The 22,666-nt window shown below is 40.2% G+C and overlaps 1 protein-coding gene across 4 annotated transcripts in view; it reads right to left on the bottom strand.

Moving 5' to 3' along the window:
- Positions 1-20,548, bottom strand: part of dapk3 (death-associated protein kinase 3) — a 38,093-nt gene extending 17,545 nt beyond the window's left edge. Inside the window, exons 1-4 of one of the 4 annotated variants that reach the window (XM_060846270.1) lie at positions 20,471-20,548; positions 17,172-17,254; positions 11,507-11,620; positions 3,030-3,390 (exon numbers count right to left, since the gene is read on the bottom strand). In XM_060846270.1, the coding sequence (XP_060702253.1) occupies positions 3,030-3,390; positions 11,507-11,592 (447 nt within the window). In that variant the 5' untranslated portion in view covers positions 11,593-11,620; positions 17,172-17,254; positions 20,471-20,548. Of the gene's footprint in view, positions 1-3,029; positions 3,391-11,506; positions 11,621-17,171; positions 17,255-20,403 lie in introns of all 4 variants that reach the window. The other 3 variants (XM_060846269.1, XM_060846271.1, XM_060846272.1) reach the window with 3 other exon arrangements.
- Between the last annotated feature and the right edge of the window lie 2,118 nt (positions 20,549-22,666).

Here is a 22,666-nt window from a genome sequence, read left to right on the forward strand (position 1 = left end):
TTCAATGTTATAATGAATTTGTGTTAACGAAACACACGTTGCAGCAGAACGATCTGTATAGGAAACCTTTCTAGTGAGGCAGTGAGATCTCCACACATGATAAACATATCGGAAAGCAGGCCCTCTCTGATGTAATTCACTGTTAACCCTGTTTCTTTACTTACTTTTTGCGTTGTAGCCAGAGAGCATAAAGAGAAAAGTCAAAACAAACTGTATTTTCGATCATATTTTCCAGTTTAAAGTCTGTTCCTTTAAAAATGGACAACCTAGCTGGACTCCATCTGACCACGTGACTATATCGGCATCGTGTAGACATTGCAGCCAAAACTGACAGAGGACTTGGAAATTAGTCAGAGTTGTACAGTCCAACCAATCCATCCCAACCATAATTCCAAACTAAACTAACCCTACTTGCCCGCATTTGGCCCTTATCCCTCCAAACGTTTCTTACTCACATAATAATCTAAATGTCTTAAATGTTGTAACTATACCTGCAACCACCACTTCCTCTGGAAGTTCATTCAACACGAATTACTGCGTTAAAAAAAATGCTGCACGTGTCTTTTTAAACACTCTCATCTCGCCTCAAAGTTGCCCTTAGTACTGAAATCCGCCACCCTCAGGAAAAGACATTTGCTATTCACCTTATCCCTGCCCCTCATGATCTCATAAACCCAGATAGGATCACCTCTCAACCTCTTATGCACTTGTGAAAACATCCCAGCCAACTCAACCTCTCCTTATAAATCAAAACCTTCTATTCCCAGTAACAGGCTGGACAGTCTGTTCTGAACTCTCTCCAGCTTAATAATATCTTTCCTATAGCAGGGAGACCAGAACTAGTCAAAGTACTCCAGAAGAGACCTCATCAACATCTTGCACAACCTCAACATAACATCACAACTGTTATACTCAAAGATCTGAGCAATGAAGGCAAGTGTGCTAAACACCTGCTTCCATCCAGCTCTGGATAGAGACCGTTTGTGATAAAAAGGATTAGATTAGATTAGATTACTTTACAGTGTGGAAACAGGCCCTTCGGCCCAACAAGTCCGCCAAAGCACAAACTACCCATACCGCTACATTTACCCCTTACCTAACACTACGGGCAATTTAGCATGGCCAATTTTATGCTGTAAACTTCAGGGGTTTACTGGACTGCACACCCTAGAAGTTAACATTTGTTATTCCTCAGAACTGTTAAAAATTCAAATACATCTACAGCCTCAGGTACCTCAGCACTACTTATGAAAACTGGGCTGCAAATCTCTTGCCTCAGTTCGTGATTACTGTGTAATATAATAGCACCTGAGAGGACTTTCAACCATATCAATGCTTCCTAAACTTTTCCCACGTAGATTTTTTAAGGCTTGAAAACTGTCATGATACCTCATCAGCAGTTCGAGCAGCAGCATTGCTGTTCAAACTTGATTGGAACTCCAATGAGCCATTACTAACTTGGATCTCATGACCCCAGAGGTTTCAGCTTGTGACTCCAACTGGAGTTCAAAGCCCCTCTTTTGGGGAGCTCTGAACTACATATTGGGTAATGCAGAGCGAAGTATGAAGTAAATGTGGAGCCAATTTGACACGAGACAAAATACAACGCAACACTTCAAACAGTGTTACCACAGAGTTGTGGGAAGGAACCCACCCAGAACAGAGTCACATGATCCTCAATCCATTCACAGGAAGTTATTGGCAGAGATTCTCCTCACATCCCTTGGAATTAAATCAAAGGACTAAACATGACAGAAAATAAAAAGTACCATCTTTAAGATAGCCATTGACAGACTTTAATCTTCAGTCTCAAACTCGTCACACCAACACCCTGCAACAAAGGATGTCCGCATAGCTACTTAATATGATAGAGAGTGAGCCTTTCAGGTGGTGTCTGGGGATGTCTTTCCCCAGGTGTGTTACTCTCATGGCTCAGAATTTGTCAGAAGATAGCCATACCTCTGAGGCCACAAAAGGTCACAATTCAAAAGACATCTGGGCAATTTGTTATCTTAGCCAGGATGGGAATAACAGCACAACTAGCCTGCTAATAGGACAGAAAATCCCTTTTGTGGCCTGGCACACTTTAGGGTGAAAAGGCAAATGCCACAAGAGGAAAGAGATGGAGTGAATTATCTGCAAAATTTCCATTGCCCATTGCAATGATGCACTTTCTAGACCAATAATTGCATATAATACCAGGTGGAGCCTAGGGGCCAGTCCAAAGTAGTCTAAAAATGTAAAAAATATTCAGGTCTGGCAGCATCTACAGAGTTAACATTTTAAATCAATGACCTTTCTGAATACATGAAATGTTAACTCTTTCACCCTTCAGTCATGCTGACCTTAGGGGAATTTCAACATATTTTTATTCCAACACAATTCTTTTATACTGTGAAGGTACAGAACTTAATTAACTGCACGGTGACTGGGTTAATTATTATTAGAAGGCAGTGCTTGGCTAAATGGAAATAAAACTGAAAATATGTTGCTGGAAAAACGCAGCAGGTCAGTCAGCATCCAAGGAGCAGCAGAATCGACGTTTTGGGCATGAGCCCTTCTTCAGGAAGAAGGGCTTATGACCGAAACGTCGATTCTCCTGTTCCTTGGATGCTGCCTGACCTGCTGCGCTTTTCCAGCAACACATTTTCAGCTCTGATCTCCAGCATCTGCAGTCCTCACTTTTTCCTAAATGGAAATAAATCTATCCAGAAGGACAGAAACCGCAGAGGAGGTCAAGAAACAATCAATACCTGCTTGTATATTTGAACACTTTATGAAATTTTCCTCAGCTAAGCATTAGCGTGATGCCCAAAATAACTAAATACTAACTATTTAATGCAAAGATATCTATATGAAGAACCAAGGTCAGTATGCAGGTCAAAACTGACTGTCTTTATAGATTTGATTAAGAAGTAGTGAATAGTGATTGCAACTTTGATTTTAAAAGTATATTGATTAAATGGTTAAATTATTCATACAATGTTCTCGTGTCCTCTTTCAAAAGTGCTGAGGCAATGAAACAATACCTTGAGGTCAAAATGAGCAATCTTCTTCGAATGCAAGTAGTGTACACCATCCAAAATCTGTTTGAGAAATTCAGTCGCCTCCTCCTCTGTCAACGATTCTTTCTCTGCAAGAAAATCAAAAAGCTCCCCGCCCGACACCAGCTCGAGGATGAGAATAACATCAGTCTTATTTTCAAAGATATCGTGCAAAGTAATGATGTTCGGATGCTGGATTTCCCTCAAAATGTTCACCTCCCGTTCAATCTCCTCAAGGCTCACCCCTCGACGGCTGGAAGACAAGCGCCGCTTCTTGATGAACTTAGCTGCATACTCAACGTTGGTGCTTTTCTCACGGCATTTCCTCACAATAGCAAACTGGCCACTGGGGGAACAAACAGGGAGAGGCTGATACGTAACTGAAATAAACATAGGAGGGTAGCAATTCATCACAGCATCATCAGTTTCTGGTAGCCAGCAGAAAACATGAGAAACACATGCAGCATGTCAGTCTGTATTTGATAACAAAAAACAGTTTACTTATTCAAATTGGAATCAGCAAGCAAAGATTAGTAGAAACCCAAAATTCTATCCCCTAAAATCTACTTGAGACTAAGTCAATTCAAAATTTCAAAAGGGTTTGATAACACACTTACCTAACAAACGTCTTAGACTTATGGAGCCAAGGAATATGGATCTAACTAAGTAGCAAAAAAAGGCACAAGGGACAGAATGAGCTCTTAGCCTTTGGCTACTACACTTGTATCTCAACCTGAAATATTAATTTGTCTGCTCTGTTTTCCATTAAAATGGCACCTCCACCTTCCAATGAGAAACATTTACACACACATCCAAGTTCAATCACACGTATACAGTTTGCATCTTCTATACTAATAAAAAACACCTTGTATTTACAAATTGACTAAACAATCATGGTTGAATTCAACTTACTTTATTTGTCCATATCTCTCAAATACTCAAGATGGCCCGGGACCATTCAACCCTAATAACTTTAATCACCAAAAGGTACCGGTGGTTTTATTTATTGGTCGACTAAGGCACCAGACCATACTTTTGTGAAATTCTTCGGAGTACAACATTGCATAGGAACACGGGGACCAGAGACAACCATTTCATTTCTATGAGCTTTCACACCTATGTTTAACAGCAATCTACTCATCTCAGAGTTAAAATTAACAAATGACCCATTAACAGTCCTTAAGATAAAACTAATTCAAACTTTTGGTTAACTTTGAACATGTTCTCTTAATTCACTCCTTCAAGGCCTGCCTCTAATTTGTAGACTATATTCTAGATTCTCCAGTTGACAGAAATAATTGCAAAAGCAACGTTTTTTGGAGAAACTCAGTAGGTGTGCCAGCATCTGTAGAGGAAGAAACAAACGTAATGTTTTGAGATCAGTGACTCATCAGATTAAGCACTTCCTCAGTTGTGTTTTGGTTTCAAATCCACACCCTTTACAGTTCTTTGTTTTATTTTACGATAGAAATAGTTGCTCTGTATCTATCCCGTGTGTCTCCTAATAGCTTGAAAAACATTGAATAGTTAAGTTCTAGGAAATGGAACATTAGTTCCTGTAATCTCCTTGTAATTTAAGCCTTGAAGACCAGAATTTGTTCCAATAAACCTATGCTGTTTTACCTGCATGACCAATGTATCCTTCTTGTGACAAAGTGCCTCGACATAAAACAGCATCACAAGTTGGTTTAACAAAGGTTTTGCATTAATGTACTGACTTCTAACCCTTTATTGTGTAACCGTCTAGATAAAGGCTAATATTCTATGATTCCTTTTGATATTTTATTTTACCCATCCATGACATTTAAGTGATCTACGTATCTAGACTGCCAAGTATCGTTCAGTCTCATCTATTTATAGCCTTACACCATTGAGAAAGTGTGTTGTATTATCCTTTTTAGAGCCAAGTGAATGACTTTACAATTGTCTGGATTGAAATCCATTTGCCACAGACTTTCCACATTCACTTAATCTATTAACATATTTTCTCTTTCCAATTTGATGTGCACATCTATTGTTTGCAAATACCTATTCAAAGATCAAACAGTTAAAACGACTCATTAGCCTTCACACTATTATTTAAAATGCAGCAGCAGAGAATCTTAAACTTTCCACAGCACTCAGCAACGACCATAGCATCCCGACAGAGTGGAAACAGACCCTTCGGCCCAACAAGTCCATATCGGTCTTCCAAAGAGTAACCCACTCGAATCCATTCACCTGACCTATTATCCTACATTTAGTCTACTAATGCACCTAACTTACACATCCCTGAACATTGTGGCTAATTTAGCATGGCCAATTCATCTAAACCAGTGTTTCTCAACCTTTCTGTATTCAACGACCCCTTCTTACCCTTGAAGTCATGCAACACCCCCAAATCAGTCTGTTTTTGCACATACAACTGCAATACACTGCAGTGTTGAAAATGGAAAACTTTTGTGAAATAACTTTTTTTTGTATATAAAACCTATCATTTATTACTGTTCTTACTGTCCACCTACTTTGGCTCACTCTGTATAAAATTTAGTCTGTGATAGCAACATAGTCAATGCGATCCTTGTGGTTCATGTTGTCTTGCTAAATCATATACATCTGGTTCAATTTGTGTCAAAAGAAATCTCAGGTCACCACGCTGAACAACATCCATGTGATTGCGGGTCTTATGTTGTATTCTGGCGATGGCACTGAATCCTTTCTCAACCAAATAAAAAAGGTAGGAAATGGTAGTGCAAACCGCTTTGCCTCTTCACTTAATAGCAGGAAATGACATTGGGTGGCATCTTGAATCCAAAAAAGGGCCTCACCCATTTGCGAAAACTGAATTTTCATTGTAGTGTCATTTTGGAACTCTATCATTTCTTCCTGAAGGTGAATGTCCATTTCTTCTGCGCATGGGATAAAGGGGTCAGCCAGCCATGTAGGGATCTCCATCTCGATAACATCAGCAAATCGTATTTTCATATCATCCTGCAGTGCATGAATGTGAGCAGAGTAGATAAGGAATTGATCATCAGTAACATCTTCCGCGATATTGTTTAAACTCAGGAACTGGTAAAACTCACGACAACTGATATTCCGATGAAAGAGATCAAGTTTCGCAATAAAAGATGTACAGCGTTCCTTGCTTTTATGAAACTCATTATCTCCTTGTATCTGCATGATCAGCGAAGTGCACTTGTCGAATATATCCACGGGATATGCACATTCATACAAAGGTTTTCATTATTTCTGTGTAGGAATTAGATGATAGAATCGAACATTTCATGGAAACGATTGAGGCATTTTCCTTTCTAGAGCCATCTCACTTGTGTGTAGCAACAATTGCAGAAATTCATCTTCATTATCTTTACAGAGTTGGCGGAGAAGTCGTTCATTCAGAGCATGTCTCTTTATATAATTTTCCACATCTATCACCACTTGTAGAGAATGGTTGAGGACTTCACTAAGTTTCTTTGTAGCCAGATGCTGCCGATGGATAATGCAGTGTACTGTGAAAACATGTGGCACTTCTTTCTTTAATAATGCGACAAATCCCCGATGTCGGCCAGCCATAGCACACGTGCCATCCGTAGCACTAGCAACAATGTTTTTGAGGAGAACAGACTTTTTATCAAAATAATCCTTGACACAGTTGAAGATAGTCTTGCCTTTGGTATCTGTTGGTAGATCCAGAGCAAAAAGTAGTCCTTCTCACGTTTCATCGACAAAAATGAAATACATGTACCCCAAAAGTAAAGCTTGATTTCCGCATATAGTACTTTCATCAATTTGTAAGGCGATTTCTTTCGATAACAAAAGGGAACATAATTTATCCTCAACATATGATGCCATTTCATTGATTTATCTTCTCACGGAATCGTTGCTAAGAGGAATACACTTGATGGTTTCTGACGTAGCTCGGTTGATAATACTTTGGCAATAGCTGGAAGCACCAACGATTCACCACGGAATGAGGTTTACCACATTTCGCAATTAGCTTCGCTATGTTGTATAATGCCACAAGGCCATCCACATTTGTGGCTCCCATCTTTGAAAAAGCAGTGGAAATTGATGATTGCTGATTAAAGAATAAATTCAATGTTTGAAAATATGCCAAATCTTTGTCCTTTTTGTCACTGCGTTTCTTTTCCAAATGTTTAATAGGACAGGAAGGCTTCATGGCCTTGTTAGAAAAACTTTGTTCACAGCAAGCACAGTGGTAAATGCTTTAGATGGAGATTGAATAAAGCCATATCTCAAATAGTCCATGCTAAACTGCCTGCACTTTTTCTTACTCGATGAGGCCACTTTTACACTGTCAATCGAATACCCTGATGGAATCATGGGAATTACCGTATCACGATAATTTTAAGACGCAAAATTTGATTGGCTAATTAGCTTTAATGTGCATTCATTCTGCCACCCAATAGAACAGTTGAAAAGCTGCATTTCATCTTCATAGAAGCGACACAAGTTAGGTGATATTGATCTAGGCAGTAGAATCAGTGCCAACCGCAAACGAGTTCAAATGGTTTGCCATTCACAGAGAAGACTATCAGAGCGCACGTCTCCATGGGTGCAGGGAAAATAACAGACTAGTGTTATGCGACTATCCATCTGCACACAGCAATGTCCTTCAAAAGGACACGGCAATCTTTTAAGTGATTGGTAAGCTCTCTACAAAGTCGTTCAGTGCCGCCTTGCCGCCCCCTTTGACTTCAACACCCACCAAAGGTGGACAAATGCCCCTCAGGGGGCACTTCCGCCCCTGTTGAGAAACACTGATCTAAACTACACATCTTTGGATTGCGGGCGGAAACCAGAGCACAAGGAGGAAACCCACGTAGACTTGGGGAGAATGTGCAAACTCCACACAGGCAGGCACCCGAGACTGGAATCGAACCAGAGTCTCTGGTGCTGTGAGGCAGTTGTGCCACCAGGTCAATGAGATCGGTGATCTGAGTTTGATAGGAACCATAATTGGCCATCATTTGAACCAGCTCCATTCTTCATGGTGTTACCCAATACTCCAAATGATATCAATCCTTCTGACTTGGCAGTACACTTATTACTCAAGAGTAATGGGAAGTGGAGAATAAAATAAAATATTTTACTAGCTACTGTTCTTTAGAGGAAGAAATCGGATATCTTTTATTTACAGCAGCTCACTTGATCTACAAGTCCCAAGGACTTTTAAAAAAAAAAGTCAAGAAAAAAATCAAAATTAAAAGTCTGTCACAGACTCTGCAGTTACTTGACAGAACACAAAACGAGACTATGTAGCTAAAAAGTAAATAAGAGGGACACAAGGCTTAAAATCAAACTTTCAATTCTTTGAAAGTGAGAAAAAAAAGTGAGAAGGTATACAGCAACCTCTGTTGACACATTAACAGGCTATGCTACAAAACAATGGATTTAATGGACAGGTTTGAATTAGAGGAGCAGGGCAACCTGAAGTTAAAAAATCTGCAGTATTGTTTTGTGGTTCAAAAATGTTACAATCTTTCAGAAAATATTCATCTCATACAAAAGATTTGAGATATTGGTCTGCAATGCAAATACTGAAGTGATGAGCTAATTATAACAAATAGTGCTACATGACATACTTATCCTTATAAAGACACTGGTCTGCCATTCTGTCTATAGGACAATAATGAGTCACTGACTAAGAATGATTCAAACCCTTCAATTATCTGGTCTGCATAAGAGTAAGCCAGATGTTGGTGATTCGGTTCTGGTTGTGCTTAAAGGCTAAATACCAGAATTGAATTGATGTAAATTTCTTAGATAAAACTCAGGGATTCTACTTAAAGTCACAGCCTTCTTAAAAGATCCTTGAACACTAATCTTTAACTTATTGCTAATTCACAACTGATGTATTAGGATATGCAGTAATCTGGTTGCTATCTACACTCCAGATATTTATTCCCAATATCTGGGGCATACTGTCCTAATGAGCGGGAAGGTAATACCTCTCATCAGACAAGTGTTATGTAGTCAGATGAATAGAGCAATACCAACCAAAATGAACCATAGCAATACTGCATAAGTGGGGGGTGAAATAGTGCGAGAGTGACAGCGAGAGAGCGAGCACAGGACAAGTAGATTCCCACATTTGTGAAATACAAACTGAAACTTCAAAAGTGCACACTTGAAGAAAAAGTTTTCCAACAGAACTTCTCATCTGAAAGACAGCACTTCCTCAGTACAATATTGATTTGTCAGCTGGGATTATGTAGTCATGTCAATGCAGCATATGTGGAAGAAAAACAGTTAGTATCTAGAATCCAATACAGAGTCAGAGTCAGAGAAATGTACTGCATAGAAACAGACCCTTCTGTCCAACTCGTGCATGCTGACCAGATATTCTAACCTAATCTAGTCCCATTTGCCAGCACTTGGCCCATATCCCTCTAAACCCCATCTATTCATGAACCCATCCAGATGCCTTTTAAATGCTGTAATTGTACCAGCCGCCACCACTTCCTCTGGAAGATCATTCCATACACGCAACACCCTCTGTGTGAAAAAGGTACCACTTAGGTTCATTGCAAATCTTTCTCTCTCACCTAAGTCTACACCAGCTCATTCTGGACTTCCCACCCCAGGGAAAATACCTTCTCTATTTACCCCTCATCATTTTATAAACCTCTAAGGACACTTGGAAGAATAGGAAATGACATCACCAGCCCAAAGAAACTCAAACATATAATAGAAAGTGAGCTATACCACAGGCTCACTAAAGATGTTTCCTGGTATGGAGACAAAAAGTCTGGAAACAAACGTTCCAGCTCAGTGAGCAAACCTACATCCAGAACCTCAACCTGAGCTAAAAATCTTTTTAAAACTCGCTGCTCTACTGATGTTGGGTGAAGGAAAACTGCTCACCTGCTCTACAAATACTTTTTAAAAAATTCACAGGATGAGGGAGCCACTGGCTAGGCCAACATTTATTGCTCATCACTAATTGTCCAGAGGGCAGTTAAGAGCAACCACATTGCTGCGGTTCTGGAATCACATGTAGACCAGACCAGGTAAGGATGGCAGTTTCCTTTCCTAAAAGGACTAGATGGGATTTTTCCAACAATCAACAATGAGTTCATGGTCACCATTAGACTCATATTTCCAGATATTTATTGAATTCAAATTCCACCATCTGCCATAGTGGGATTGGAACCTGGGTCTCCAAAACATTATCTGGGTTTCTGGATTAACAGTCCAGTGGTAATGCCACGAGGCTACTGCCTCCCCTGTTATCGCTCTTTTGATTCCATCTGACAGATGTGGACCAGCCTTAAAGCTTTATCTGAAAAGCAGCACTCCCAATATCATCTGGATTGACAATCCAGATCATATGCTCACATTTCATGGAAGAGGATTTGAACAGACTTTCTCTTACTCAGATTAAAGCTATCACCGAGCTGACACTTTTTGGTAGAGTCAAAAAATTAGTATACAAATAATGACAAGTCATAACTCATGTCCTAAACATTTCAGTGACACATTTAGTCAATAAAATACAAAAAGACAAGCAAATCAAAGCAGGAGAACACCAGTCAAATGCCAATGACCATTCACCAAACTTAGTTATGCTTAAATATCCTACTTAGGAACCATTTAGTGTTATTTTTAGCTTCAGTTGAGTACAACTGAAGTATTTTTGGGATTACACATCCACACTCATTACATAGAGGCTGATATACAATTCTGACAGGAAGAACAGGAATATCAGCTGAAATGAATCCTAGATGTGTTGTTTCTGATTTCACGAATTGCACACAATTTCTTCTAATTTTGTTCAGCACATGACTTTTCTGAACTTAAGAGTCAGAGATGTACAGCATGGAAACAGACCCTTCGGTCCAAACCGTCCATGCCGACCAGATACCCCAACCCAATCTAGTTCCATCTGCCAGGACCCGGACCATATCCCTTCAAACCCTTCCTATTCATATGCCCATCCAAATGCCTCTTAAATGTTGCAATTGCACCAGCCTCCCCACATCCTCGAGCAGTTCATTCCATACACTTACTACCCTCTGCGTGAAAAAGTTGCACCTTAGGTCTCCTTTATATCTTTCCCCTCTTACTCTAAACCTATGCCCTTTAGTTCTGGACTCCCCGACCCCATGGAAAAGACTTTGTCTATTTATCCTATCCATGCCCCTCATGATTTTGTAAACCTCTATAAGGTCATCCCTCAGCCTCCGACGCTCCAGGGAAAACAGCCCCAGCCTGTTCAGCCCCTCCCTGTAGCTCAGATTCTCCAACCCTGGCAACATCCTTGTAAATCATTTCTGAACCTTTTCAAGTTTCACAACATCTTTCCAATAGGAAGAAGGACACCAGAATTGTACGCAATAATATTCTGACTTGAGTACTAAAAAAGGAATACAATACTTCAGGAAGAAATCAAACCACAGATTTTAAGTTTGTAAAAATAACAAAGTACTCATAAATCAGACAGCCTGTTAACTCACCTCCCCAACTCTTCTCCCATCTCATAGTACTTCTCCACATTATCTTGCTTGAAAACTGCCATCGTGCAGGTCAGATCCAATGTCATTATCTACTTCAAGTATTAATTGGAGATGCTGGAATTCAGGAAAATTGTCAATTTCAACAGCAGGTCTAGAACATAGGACATACCGTTATTTAAACTGAATATTTAAAGAAACATTCAAACAGCCTAATTTTTATTTATTAGGAATTTTAAAAATTACATTTCTCACACACAAAACACTAACATTTTAGGAATTAATCATTCATCTGAGAAGCCAATGTTAGCTTGAAGCACTTCCACTGAAATTCAAGTCTGAAAGGAGGACATTAACTAACTTTTCACAGCAATGTTCATGTTTCTAAACAAAAAACAGGAATGAATGAGACAAACAGTTAATGTTTTGAGTCCAATATGACTCTTAAGTTCTGTTTTTATTTCAGATTTCCAATAACTGCTTTTATTTTCACATCCTGAACAGAGAGAAACTAGGACAAGCATGATTGTGTTCTGCTACTTGTCCTCTAATCACTTCCACAACATATGGTCATGTCCAGAGCAAGTGGCTCCACTTAAACAGAATGCTTTCTTTATCTTTAACACACTTTCACTATGACGTAAAATGAAAATGCAGAGTCTTATCTCAAGCTTTCACTGTCAATCTTCCAGCCATTTTATAAATGTAAGTATTTAAAATCATTTACATCATAAGTAGCAGTTAAAATTGTATTGTTTTGATGAAGAATCATCTAGTTTTAAGAAAAGTCAGTAAAAGGGTTTGCACAGCATATGGGTACGGTAAAAGTAAAGTTGCCATAATCTCAGGATTATACACTGCTCTCTCATTACAAAGAGACAACTGATGGTGATTTCAACATTATGGTCACCACACTGCAGGTGAGGCATGAGATTGAGAAGGTGGGATCTTCATGGTGGCCTCAGCTGGTTTACAGTTAGTGTGAAAGCATTCAACTGAAACAATATACAGTACTTCCCAAGCATACGACTGGAGTTAAAGTCATAGCATCTGGTCCCTGTTGAAAATAAGATACTACAGATATAGTTCTGATTTATAGGCATTGATATACTGTATTTCTATTACTCCAGCTTAGGATGAGATTAATGAACAATCTTACAAATACAAAACGCAAAGAGGTCAAGAGAACAGTGTACAATGTCACTCCTGCACAGCACAAATAAACATCATACAGTTGTTATGGTCTAGACCAGACTCCCTTAAAAAGGTATTGAGAGAGACTAGACCCTCAAGTTTTCTTGTTTTAAAGCGAAGTGGGTGCTGCGTTCCAGATGCAATTTGATTGGTCAAATTACCAGATTTGAAGTAAAACAACCTAGTTAAAATACAACCCAAAGAAAAATTGGTTTAGCTGTAACTCTACATTGGAAAACTGAACAGAATAACGAGCTACTAAACAGCAACTGTTCCAATATAGTTTTTTTTTCCTATATTGTTACTAAGAAACTAAAAATTCTGGTTGAGAGAGCTTAACCACACCCCTTCAAGTCGCTTTTACTGGTCCAACTTTAAACAAAATCCCCAAGGTCTCACAAGCTGTTTACTTAATTGGCTTTCCAAAGAGAGCTCATCACCTCTGCCTTAAAGTCTTTCAAAGAAAACAAAAAGGATAAAATAACCTCTTAAAGCTATTGTAGTGCCATACAATTAAACGATCGCATGCCAGGAGTATATCACTGTAAAACTTGTAGAATAGATCCATCGGAAGATTAGGTCATCCAGCCCCTTGATAACTGTCTCGTCATTGAATTAAATCATGGCAGGCTTGCATCTGAAAACTTACCCACATTAGTTGCATATTCCTTTTTACCTTTATCCAACAATAATTCATTAATCACAATTTACAATTGATTGATAATCTATTGCTTTCTGTACAAAAAAAGTTCCAAATCCTGACTACTCTACATGTAGTAGTATTTTCTAACTACCCTCATAATTAGCTTGTTCTGATTTTGAGGGAACATTTCCGAGTATGAGACTTCTATAACTGTAGAAATAGTTTTTATCTACCCTGTAATGATTTCAAAACCCAAAAAGCTCAGTTAAAACGCATCTTAACCTGCTTAATCTCAAGACATGAACCTGATCTGTGTAATCTTCCCCCAAAATTTTACCATTGGACCTCTGATAACATTCTGATGAATCTGTGCTCTGTGTCTTTCAAGGTAAAACAATACTTCTTATGGCGCGGTGCCCAGAAGTGAACGCAGTATACCAGGAGGGGCTTTATCCTTAATTATGCAGGTTTATCGAAACCTAGAAGGTGGGAACAGATGGTCGTCATTTGGCCCTTCAAATCTGCTCCACCACTCATCACGATTATGGCTGATTGTCCAATTCAATAGCCTAATCCTGCTTTCTCCCCCATAACATTTGATCTCATTTGCCCCAAGTGATGTAACTAGCCACCTCTTGAATACATTCAATGTTTTGGTAGTGAATTCCACAGACGCACTCCTCTTTGGGTGAAGAAATGTTTCCTCATCTCCATCCTAAATGGCCCACCCTGAATCTCCAGAATGTGACCCCTGGTTCTGGATGCACTCACCACTGGGAATGTCCTTCCTGGATCTATCCTGTCTGATCCTGTTAGGAGTTTTATAAAGTGTCTATGTGCTCCCCCAATCACTTGTCTGAATTCCAGCAAAACAATCCTAATCTAGTCAGTCAATGTCTTCTCATAAGTCAGGCCCACCATCTCCGGAATCAGCCTGATAAACCTTCACTGTATTCCCTTGAGAGCAAGAGCACCCTTCTTCAGAAAAGGAGAACACATCACTGCTCCTGTACTTGAAACCTCTCATAATGAAGGCCAACATACCAACTGCCTTCTCTACCGCCTGCTGCACCTGCATGCTTACCTTCAGCAATGGTGCACAAGGACACCCAGGGCCTGCTGCACACTCCCCTCTCCCAATGTACAGCCATCCAGCTAGTAATCTGCCTTGTTGTTTTTGCTTCCAAAGTGAATAACCTTACATTTATCTAAATTATGCTCCATATGCCATTGATTTACCTACTCACCCAACCTGTCCATATCATGCTGAAGCATCTCTGCATCCTCAGAGTTCACCCTCCCATCCTATTTTGTATCATCTGCAAACATTTTGGTCCCTCACCCAAAATCACTACTATATATTGTGAATAGCTCAGGTGCTAGCACCGATCCCTGTGGCACCCCACAAGTTACTGCCTGCCAGTTTGAAAAGGACCCATTAATTCCTACTCTTTGTTTCCTCTCAACGAAACAAAGTTTTCTATCCATTTCAATACACTTGCCCCAATCCCATGTGCTTTAATCTTGCACAATAATCTCTTATGCGGACTATTGTTAAACGCTTTCTGAAAGCCCAAAATATACCATATCGACTAGCTCCCCCTTGTCTACTCTACAAGTTACATCTTCATAGAATTCCAACAGATTTGTCAAGCATGATTCCCCTATCATAAATCCACGCTGACACTGCTTTCTAAATGCACCGGTATAAAGTCCATGATAATGGAATTGAGAATTTTCCCCATACTGATGTTTATATTTATGTTCTTATCAAGGTCCAGTGTACAGAAAAAGCCATAAGGCCCAGAACATTCTAGAAATGCTTCTTGTCCTAAGTTATCTCCCAGGTTAGCAATTACTCAAATTTAGAATGGTGTCCAATGACTTCACCCCCTCACATCTGTAACCTCCTCTAGCCCTACAACCCTCTCTACATTAATAGCAGACTCTCGTGTGCATCCCTGTTTTTCTTTGACATATCTTTGGCATTCACATATTTAGACATCCAAGACCCAAAATCTAGAATATTCCCATTTACATTTTTGACTAAGCTGATCACCTCTTAAGTGCTTTACATGATACAATATCAACCATTTTCTAATTATGCTGTTGGGTACCTTAACACCCTGTACCACATTAAAAGCTGTAAAACAAAATCATATTAGTTACAGCATAGGTGGTGACTATTTGGCCCATCATATCCAATCTGGTTCCCAACTGAACCAATCTAAATCTCAAACCTTTTACCCACAGCCCTGCAAATGTTATTTCTTCAGGTTTTTATTCAATTCTGTTTTGAAAGCTATGATTAATCCTGCTTCCACTGCACTTTCGGGCAGTGAATTCTACAAATTAACTGCTTACTGTGGAGAGAAAAAGGTTTTCCTCATGTTGCCTCTCAATCTTGATACGAGTAATCAATGAGAACAGTTATTCCCTATCAGCTGTGTATTGCCCTGGAAGTTTTCAACACTTCGATCTAATCATCCCTCCAATAAGAGGAGCATCAACTTCAACACATATTGAAGTCTCTTCATACCTGGAACCACGATCTTAAATCTTTTCCATACCCTTTTCAATCATCATCCTTATTGAAGTGTGGTGCCCAGAAATAGGCAGCACTCTGGAATGGTGTCCTTTATCTACAACTATACGAATTGTCTAACTTCTGGAAATGGTCTTCATGATGAAACTTGAAAATTAGATTTAAATTCTGAATAAATTTGTTTTCTGAAAAATTGCAAATGAGAGCAGTTCCTTGGGTTTGATCTGAGCAGCAACACATTTGGTAAAGAGTACAGCTATAACAGGAATTCAGCAGAGCAGGCTTATCAGATGTAAATTCACAGGCAACTGGATTAAAGTATGAATTATGATGTAATTCAGAAAACTGGGGACACATTGAAATTACAGTGAAATAAACAACAACAGAAGTACATTGACACATGATGCAATGAAAGCAAAACATTAGGGCTATTCTAAATGCAGCTACATGCTATGAGAGGAATGGGCTTCATAGGCCTAACTGCTGTTTTCTCACATTCTGAAGCAAAGTCTTTCCACCACATCTCGTTGTTACACACTGAGTGATTCAAGTATTGACTGTTGTTACTGCAATTTGAATGCTTACAATAGTCAGGGAAACTCACAATATGATGTAATCAGAAAATCTACTCTTCTACTGCTCTCAAGTTGCAAGGAACTGTAATTTACTTCAAACTGTAACATTAAGACATTTCAGTCACTCTGTACTAACTGGCACCCAAATATGCCCACACTCAAGAGTTAGGGAGAATTACAATTTTCACTAATGCCCCATTAACACAACAGAATTGTTATATACTCTCAATCACAAACTCTTCGGACAGAGTTTAAAATCTGTGTGTTATTTGCTCAAAACGTACAGAAACAATCTACAATAGTTAGAATCTTTATGAACTAAAGAATTTTCTAGTGCCAATGTTATTACCTACCTCTAAATTAGAGTGATGTCTTACAGCTGTTCTCACTCAGTCTATCGCTCTGCATTCATGTTTACCAGCAACCTAATCTTCAACACCACACAGTGACATTCATACCTGAGCCATCTACAGCAAATATATTCATTACACATTTCCCATAATTCACAATACTGACACCACATTATCATATTACATTCCAACCTCAGTCCAGGAATTATTTTTTCCTTTGATAACTCCTTTGCAGAGAATGTTCAAACATTCCAAAGCAAGATCACACATTACCACATCACAGTCACAAGTCAAGCCATAAATGAACACCACGCACCCTCAAAAACTAACATTCCTTTTTCATTTAACCTAAACAACTTACCTAATTAACTGCATTTCATAATCTCTTCAAGCTCCACATCGATGATGCTGCATACTGAGGAATACGTGGACAAATTCTCACATCTGAAAAGTATTCAGGTTCATCCATTAGCATCACAAAGGCAAAAGTCTTGGTCCACAATGTTGCCATTTTGTAATCTATCAGCACTGACCAATATGAGGTATTGGCAGCTTCACCATCAGCAATCTGACACTTGGTGCTGAAGTCAACACTCATCACAGAAGGTTCCATTGTTCTGTCCAAGGTCACCAGTCAGATGACACAGGTTATAGTCCAATGTGTTTATTTGAAATCATAAGCTTTTAAAGCATTGTCCCTCCGTCAGGTGAGTGAGAGAGAAGCACACAGGCACAGAATTTATAGGCAGATTAATCAAAAGATCATACAATTGGTGTGGTGAAGAGTGTTGACAGTCCAAATAATAGGTCTCTGCAGGTGATCAAGAGTGTCAGACAGTGTGAATAAAATGTTATCAGCTAATAACAAGCGAAGAGATACCTTGCCTCCAGCACCTCATTGTTTACTGCAACTTCTTATCTGATCCAAATCATGCTAGCTGAGCTTTTGTCTGACATAACCCAAGACTTGACTCTTACCCTACCTGCTCATACCTTATACACTTTCTCATTAGCCCAGAGAAAAGACTGAACAATTTCCACATTCACTGTCTCAAAAGCATCCTTGACATTTCTTGAAAGGACAGGGTAGCCAACTCTTCAGCTTCAACTCAGCTGCTAAATTAATGACATCTATACTGGTTTGGCCAATCCATTGAATTTATCTGTCGAAAATGTGGCAGACAGTACAATCTCCAGAGCCCCACCAGGCAAGGTTAGCATAGTTCACCATCACATATCACACAAATCAGTATCTCATATGGTAGAAGTCTGCCACCACCTTTTGTCCTAATCTGTCTTAGCATCAGTTCATGTGATTTTGTCTCAAATGTTGTTTGGTAGCATTTAGAGTCAGAGGCACAGAGATATACAGCACAGAAACAGACCCTTCAGTCCCATTTGCTGGCACTTAGCCCACATCCCTTGAAACCCTTCCTAATCATGTACCATCAGATGCCTTTAAAATGTTGTTAATTGTACCAGCCTCCACCACTTCCTCTTGCAATTCATTCCGTACATGCACCAGCCGGCGTTCAAAAGTCACCCCTTAGATCCTTTTTTAAATCTTTCCCCTCACACCCTAAATCTATACTTTTAGCTTTGGACTCCCCCCCCCCCCCCCCCCCCCAGAGTAAAGACCTTAGCTATTTACCCTATCCATTTCTCTTATGATTTTATAAACTTCTATGAGGTCACCGCTCAGCTTCTAATGCTCCAGTGAAAAATGCCCCAGTCTTTTCAGTCTTTCCTCATAGCTCAAACACTCCAACCCCTGGTAAATCCTTGAAAATCTTTTCTGAACCTTTTCAAGTTTAACATCTTTCCTAATGCAAGAAGATCAGAATTGAAGGATATATTCTAAATGTGGCCTAACCAATGCCCTGTATGACCACAATATTGTGGTCATATGTGACCCTCCAACTACTTTAGTCAATGCACCACCCAATAAAGGCAAGTGTACCAAACGCCTTCACTATCCTGTGACACCACGTTCAAGGAATTGTGAACCTGCACTCGAAGGTCTCTTTTCAACAATACTCCTCAGGATCCTCCTATTAAGTAAGTAAGTTCTACCCTGATTTGTCCGACAAAAATGTAGCACCTCACATTTACCTAGATTAAACTTCATTTGCTACTCCTTACCCCATCTGATCATGGTCCTCCTTGAAATGAGTTGCTTGCAGTACAGAATCTGAACATATTCAGTTGAAAGAGTAAAAAATGAGGTCTGCAGATGCTGGAGATCACAGCTGCAAATGTGTTGCTGGTCAAAGCACAGCAGGCCAGGCAGCATCTCAGGAATAGAGAATTCGACGTTTCGAGCATAAGCCCTTAACATTGGCAAACTATTGCAATTGGTATACCCCATTATCTTCCCCACATTGCAATCACATAAAAGTATTTTTGCAGTACTCGCAGATGAAATCAATTAGTTGTGCCTGCAAATTTCAACCCAGGTGCAATTCCAGTTTCAGGTGCATCAGCAATTCACTATTTGGGAGCTAATTGTTTAAACAGATTTTTCAATAATAGCAGTGATGAGAGGTGATTCATATTATATCCTTGAATAATGTCCACTTCTGTGCACTCTCCAGGAAAAGTCACCAGATAAACAGCAAAAACCCCGTGTGATTTTCTCTTATTAGTCTGGGGACAGTGCAGTCCAGTAGTAGCAAACCCTACCACAATGTTTCAAACGATGAATTGACTGACTTCGATAACAGTAAACATAATATCCAGTCACAAGAGGATGTACACCATACAATATAACATACAGGCAAAGTTCATGAGAACAATCTTATCCATTAAGTAGTATCTTCACAAGTATTAATAAATTTTAAAAGTTAAAAATTAATCAGTAAACAAAACAATCAGTAGTAGTAACAACAACAACAAAAAAAAAGGTACAGCTGCATTTTTGCCAAGAGTTTGCAATAGTCATTCACAATAAGTCATTTCAGGAAAAGCTTAGGTAATTTTGACAAAGGTAGCTAAGATCTCTAAAGACAAGCAGAAGGCTGGAAGAACACAGCAAGCCAGGAGGCGGAGAAGCCAACGTTTCTAGTGAAAAGAGGGTTACACTCGAAAGGTCGATTTCTCCACCTCCTGATGCTGCCTGGTTTGCTTTGATGTTCCAGCCTCCTGCCGGTCTACCCTGGACTCCAGCATCTGCAGGGCTTCCTTTTTGTCTCTTAACTACAAAATGTCCAGAATTTGAACACCGTGCACCATTTCGTGAATCACGCCCGGCCTGAGTGCGCAACACATCACGAAATCCGCGAGTATTTTGGATCCTCAGACAAGACAAAGGCACAAATTCGTGTGGTCATTAAAACCCTACTCTCCAGCCTTTTGTCTCCCCCTGTCACTTCAAAGGAAGCAAGCCCAGGTTGGGGCTGCCCACACCCCAGTTCTGGGCAGAGTCCAGATGGTGGCATGATTCAAGTTTTAAATGACCAATAACCAGGAGTGAGGTTATATTGGTGAGTTGTGGTGGTTCAGGAGCTCGGAGTGCCCAGGCCCCTCCTCACACCACCCCCTCTCTGACCCACACTCATTGTTCCGCTGAAGAAGGACGCAAACCATTAATTTACCAAAGATAAAGTCACTCAGACTTTCCCAGATACCTGCTCCTCGCAGAGACATAACTCACGGCCTTACCCGCCAACGACTGGCCTCTCCCTCCCCACACTCCCCGCTCTGCGGCCCCCGCCACGGCAACCGGGCCAGGACTGACGTCACAGCCCGCCCATCCGCCACTCCGATTGGCTGCGAAAACTGTCATTCGCCCACCAGAACATCCGGTGACGTTCCATAAGGTGATGAGCGATATCCCGCCTCCCCATCACTCTGGTTGGCCGATTCACCTGTCCATCACCATCCCTCCCGGGGGCATAGCGCGAGGCGGTTTGATGGGACACTTCCTGCCCTTTGTTCTTGATTAGACAATTGTCCTGTCCGTCATTGAGTGTTGGGCGTTAACCGTTTCCTCTTCGTTCTCATTGGCCGCAACTGGGAGACAGCGCTGTGATTGGTCGGGTGCGCAGTTATGGTATCGTAGATGCGGCGACCTCGCTGCTCAGTTGTTAACAGTGTATCACACGGTGAGAACCGTAGGCGGGCAATGTATCCTCAACACTAATTTTGTTCCAAATCGTTACTTTTGCTCTTTTATTTGTTATGTCGCTTAAGCAACTTATCAGATTGAAGATAATTTTATTACAAACGTCTTTGGAGGTTGCCTCCCGAGGTAACCCTCCTCACTGTTCACGTATTTTCCGAAGCCCTTCCCTGCATTGATTTGGGAAGAATATTCTGGATTTGGCGGGCAGGCGAATATTTTAGAGTCAGGAACAAAAAGAAATTGCTAAAGAAACTCAGCAGGTGTGGCAGCATTTATTGGATGAAAGCGGAGTAAATGTCTGTTCATCAGCGGCATCTTGCAGAAAGGCACAGCCAGCAATATAGAAGCACCGGTCTATCTTAGCCTATCACTGGCTGAGCGGGCATCTGTAACTTATTTCACGGGTCCCCTTTGACTCACTTTTTACACCTAGATGTTTTTCCTCACGTTTCTCCTGCAACAAATACCATAGGGTATCTCATAGCACCATATATTGCCTTGGCTTCTACTTGTGAAGCCATATCGTTGAAGTTATCATTGCAAAGAAGTGCACTTTTTCTGGGTGTCCACGTATTTCATTATTTTAGTAAATTATTCCTTGTGGAATTTTATGTTACCAAACTTTGGTAACATCTGCAAATTTCAAGTTGGTAACAACAATTTGCAAGTGTGGGTCATGGGGAAACACTGAATATTATCTCCACTCTTAGACTGTCTCCTATTGCACTTGGCTTTGAAAACACTGGATACTGCAAAGCTTATGATATTTAACAACATACTAGCAATACGCTTGAACACTGAACAGGCACGCCACTAATCAAAGCTCCAGTACGGCTCCAAGCACTTACAGAATGTGTAACATGCCCAGGAATGTCTTGTCAAACTAAGCAAGACAAATCCAGTGCACTGTTAAGTAGGACTTGCGAAGTAATGCACAATGGCAGCAGTATACTGTAACCATAAAGAAACACTGCAGTTAACTTCCCACATATCCTTCAACAGCACCTTCTTAATCCCATGACTCCTACCATCTAGAAACAAAGGCAGGAGATCCATAGGTACACACCAACTGCAAGTTCTCCTCCAAGCTACAGCTTCAGTGGCACTGGGTCAAAATCTTAGGACTACCATCCTAACACTCTGAATATCCCTCCAACCCAGGCCTGCAGAGGAGTCCAAGATAGCAGCTGACCACCACCTGCAAGAACTATGGATGGGTAATAAATAGTAACCCAGTCAGCAATTCCACATCCCATTATTTTGTTTAAAATTAAAGTTTTGCTCAGTCACCTGATGCATGCATTTTAAATCCTGTTCAGACATGACAAACCTGTGGGACATTAACTTTCAAGCTGACACTCACTAGGCCACTAAATAACAATCATTTAAATGTTGACATGATCTCTGCTTCAACTAGACATTAAGACCACATTCACAGCTCAATGGGAAAGCGGTTCCCTCTGCATGGTCCTGTTTTTAAGTCCAGAATTTATTTGTCACATCACTGAGCTACCCATATGTAAAGAATTATATTTAATTCTTTTAATTAAATTGCTCTGAACAATATGTGCATATCGCTCCAGCAGTAATCCCTAACTTCCTTTGGTTGATAATTAGGTGTAGAGTACCCATGGTACTCCCTTCATCAAAAAAGGAATTTGGGAGATCCAAGATGGCGGCGACTCAGCAAGTCTGAGTCTACAGAGCCCTTCCCAAAACCTGGGTAAAGTGGG

The sequence above is a fragment of the Hemiscyllium ocellatum genome, chromosome 28, assembly GCF_020745735.1.
Source record: "Hemiscyllium ocellatum isolate sHemOce1 chromosome 28, sHemOce1.pat.X.cur, whole genome shotgun sequence".
NCBI lineage: Eukaryota > Metazoa > Chordata > Chondrichthyes > Orectolobiformes > Hemiscylliidae > Hemiscyllium > Hemiscyllium ocellatum.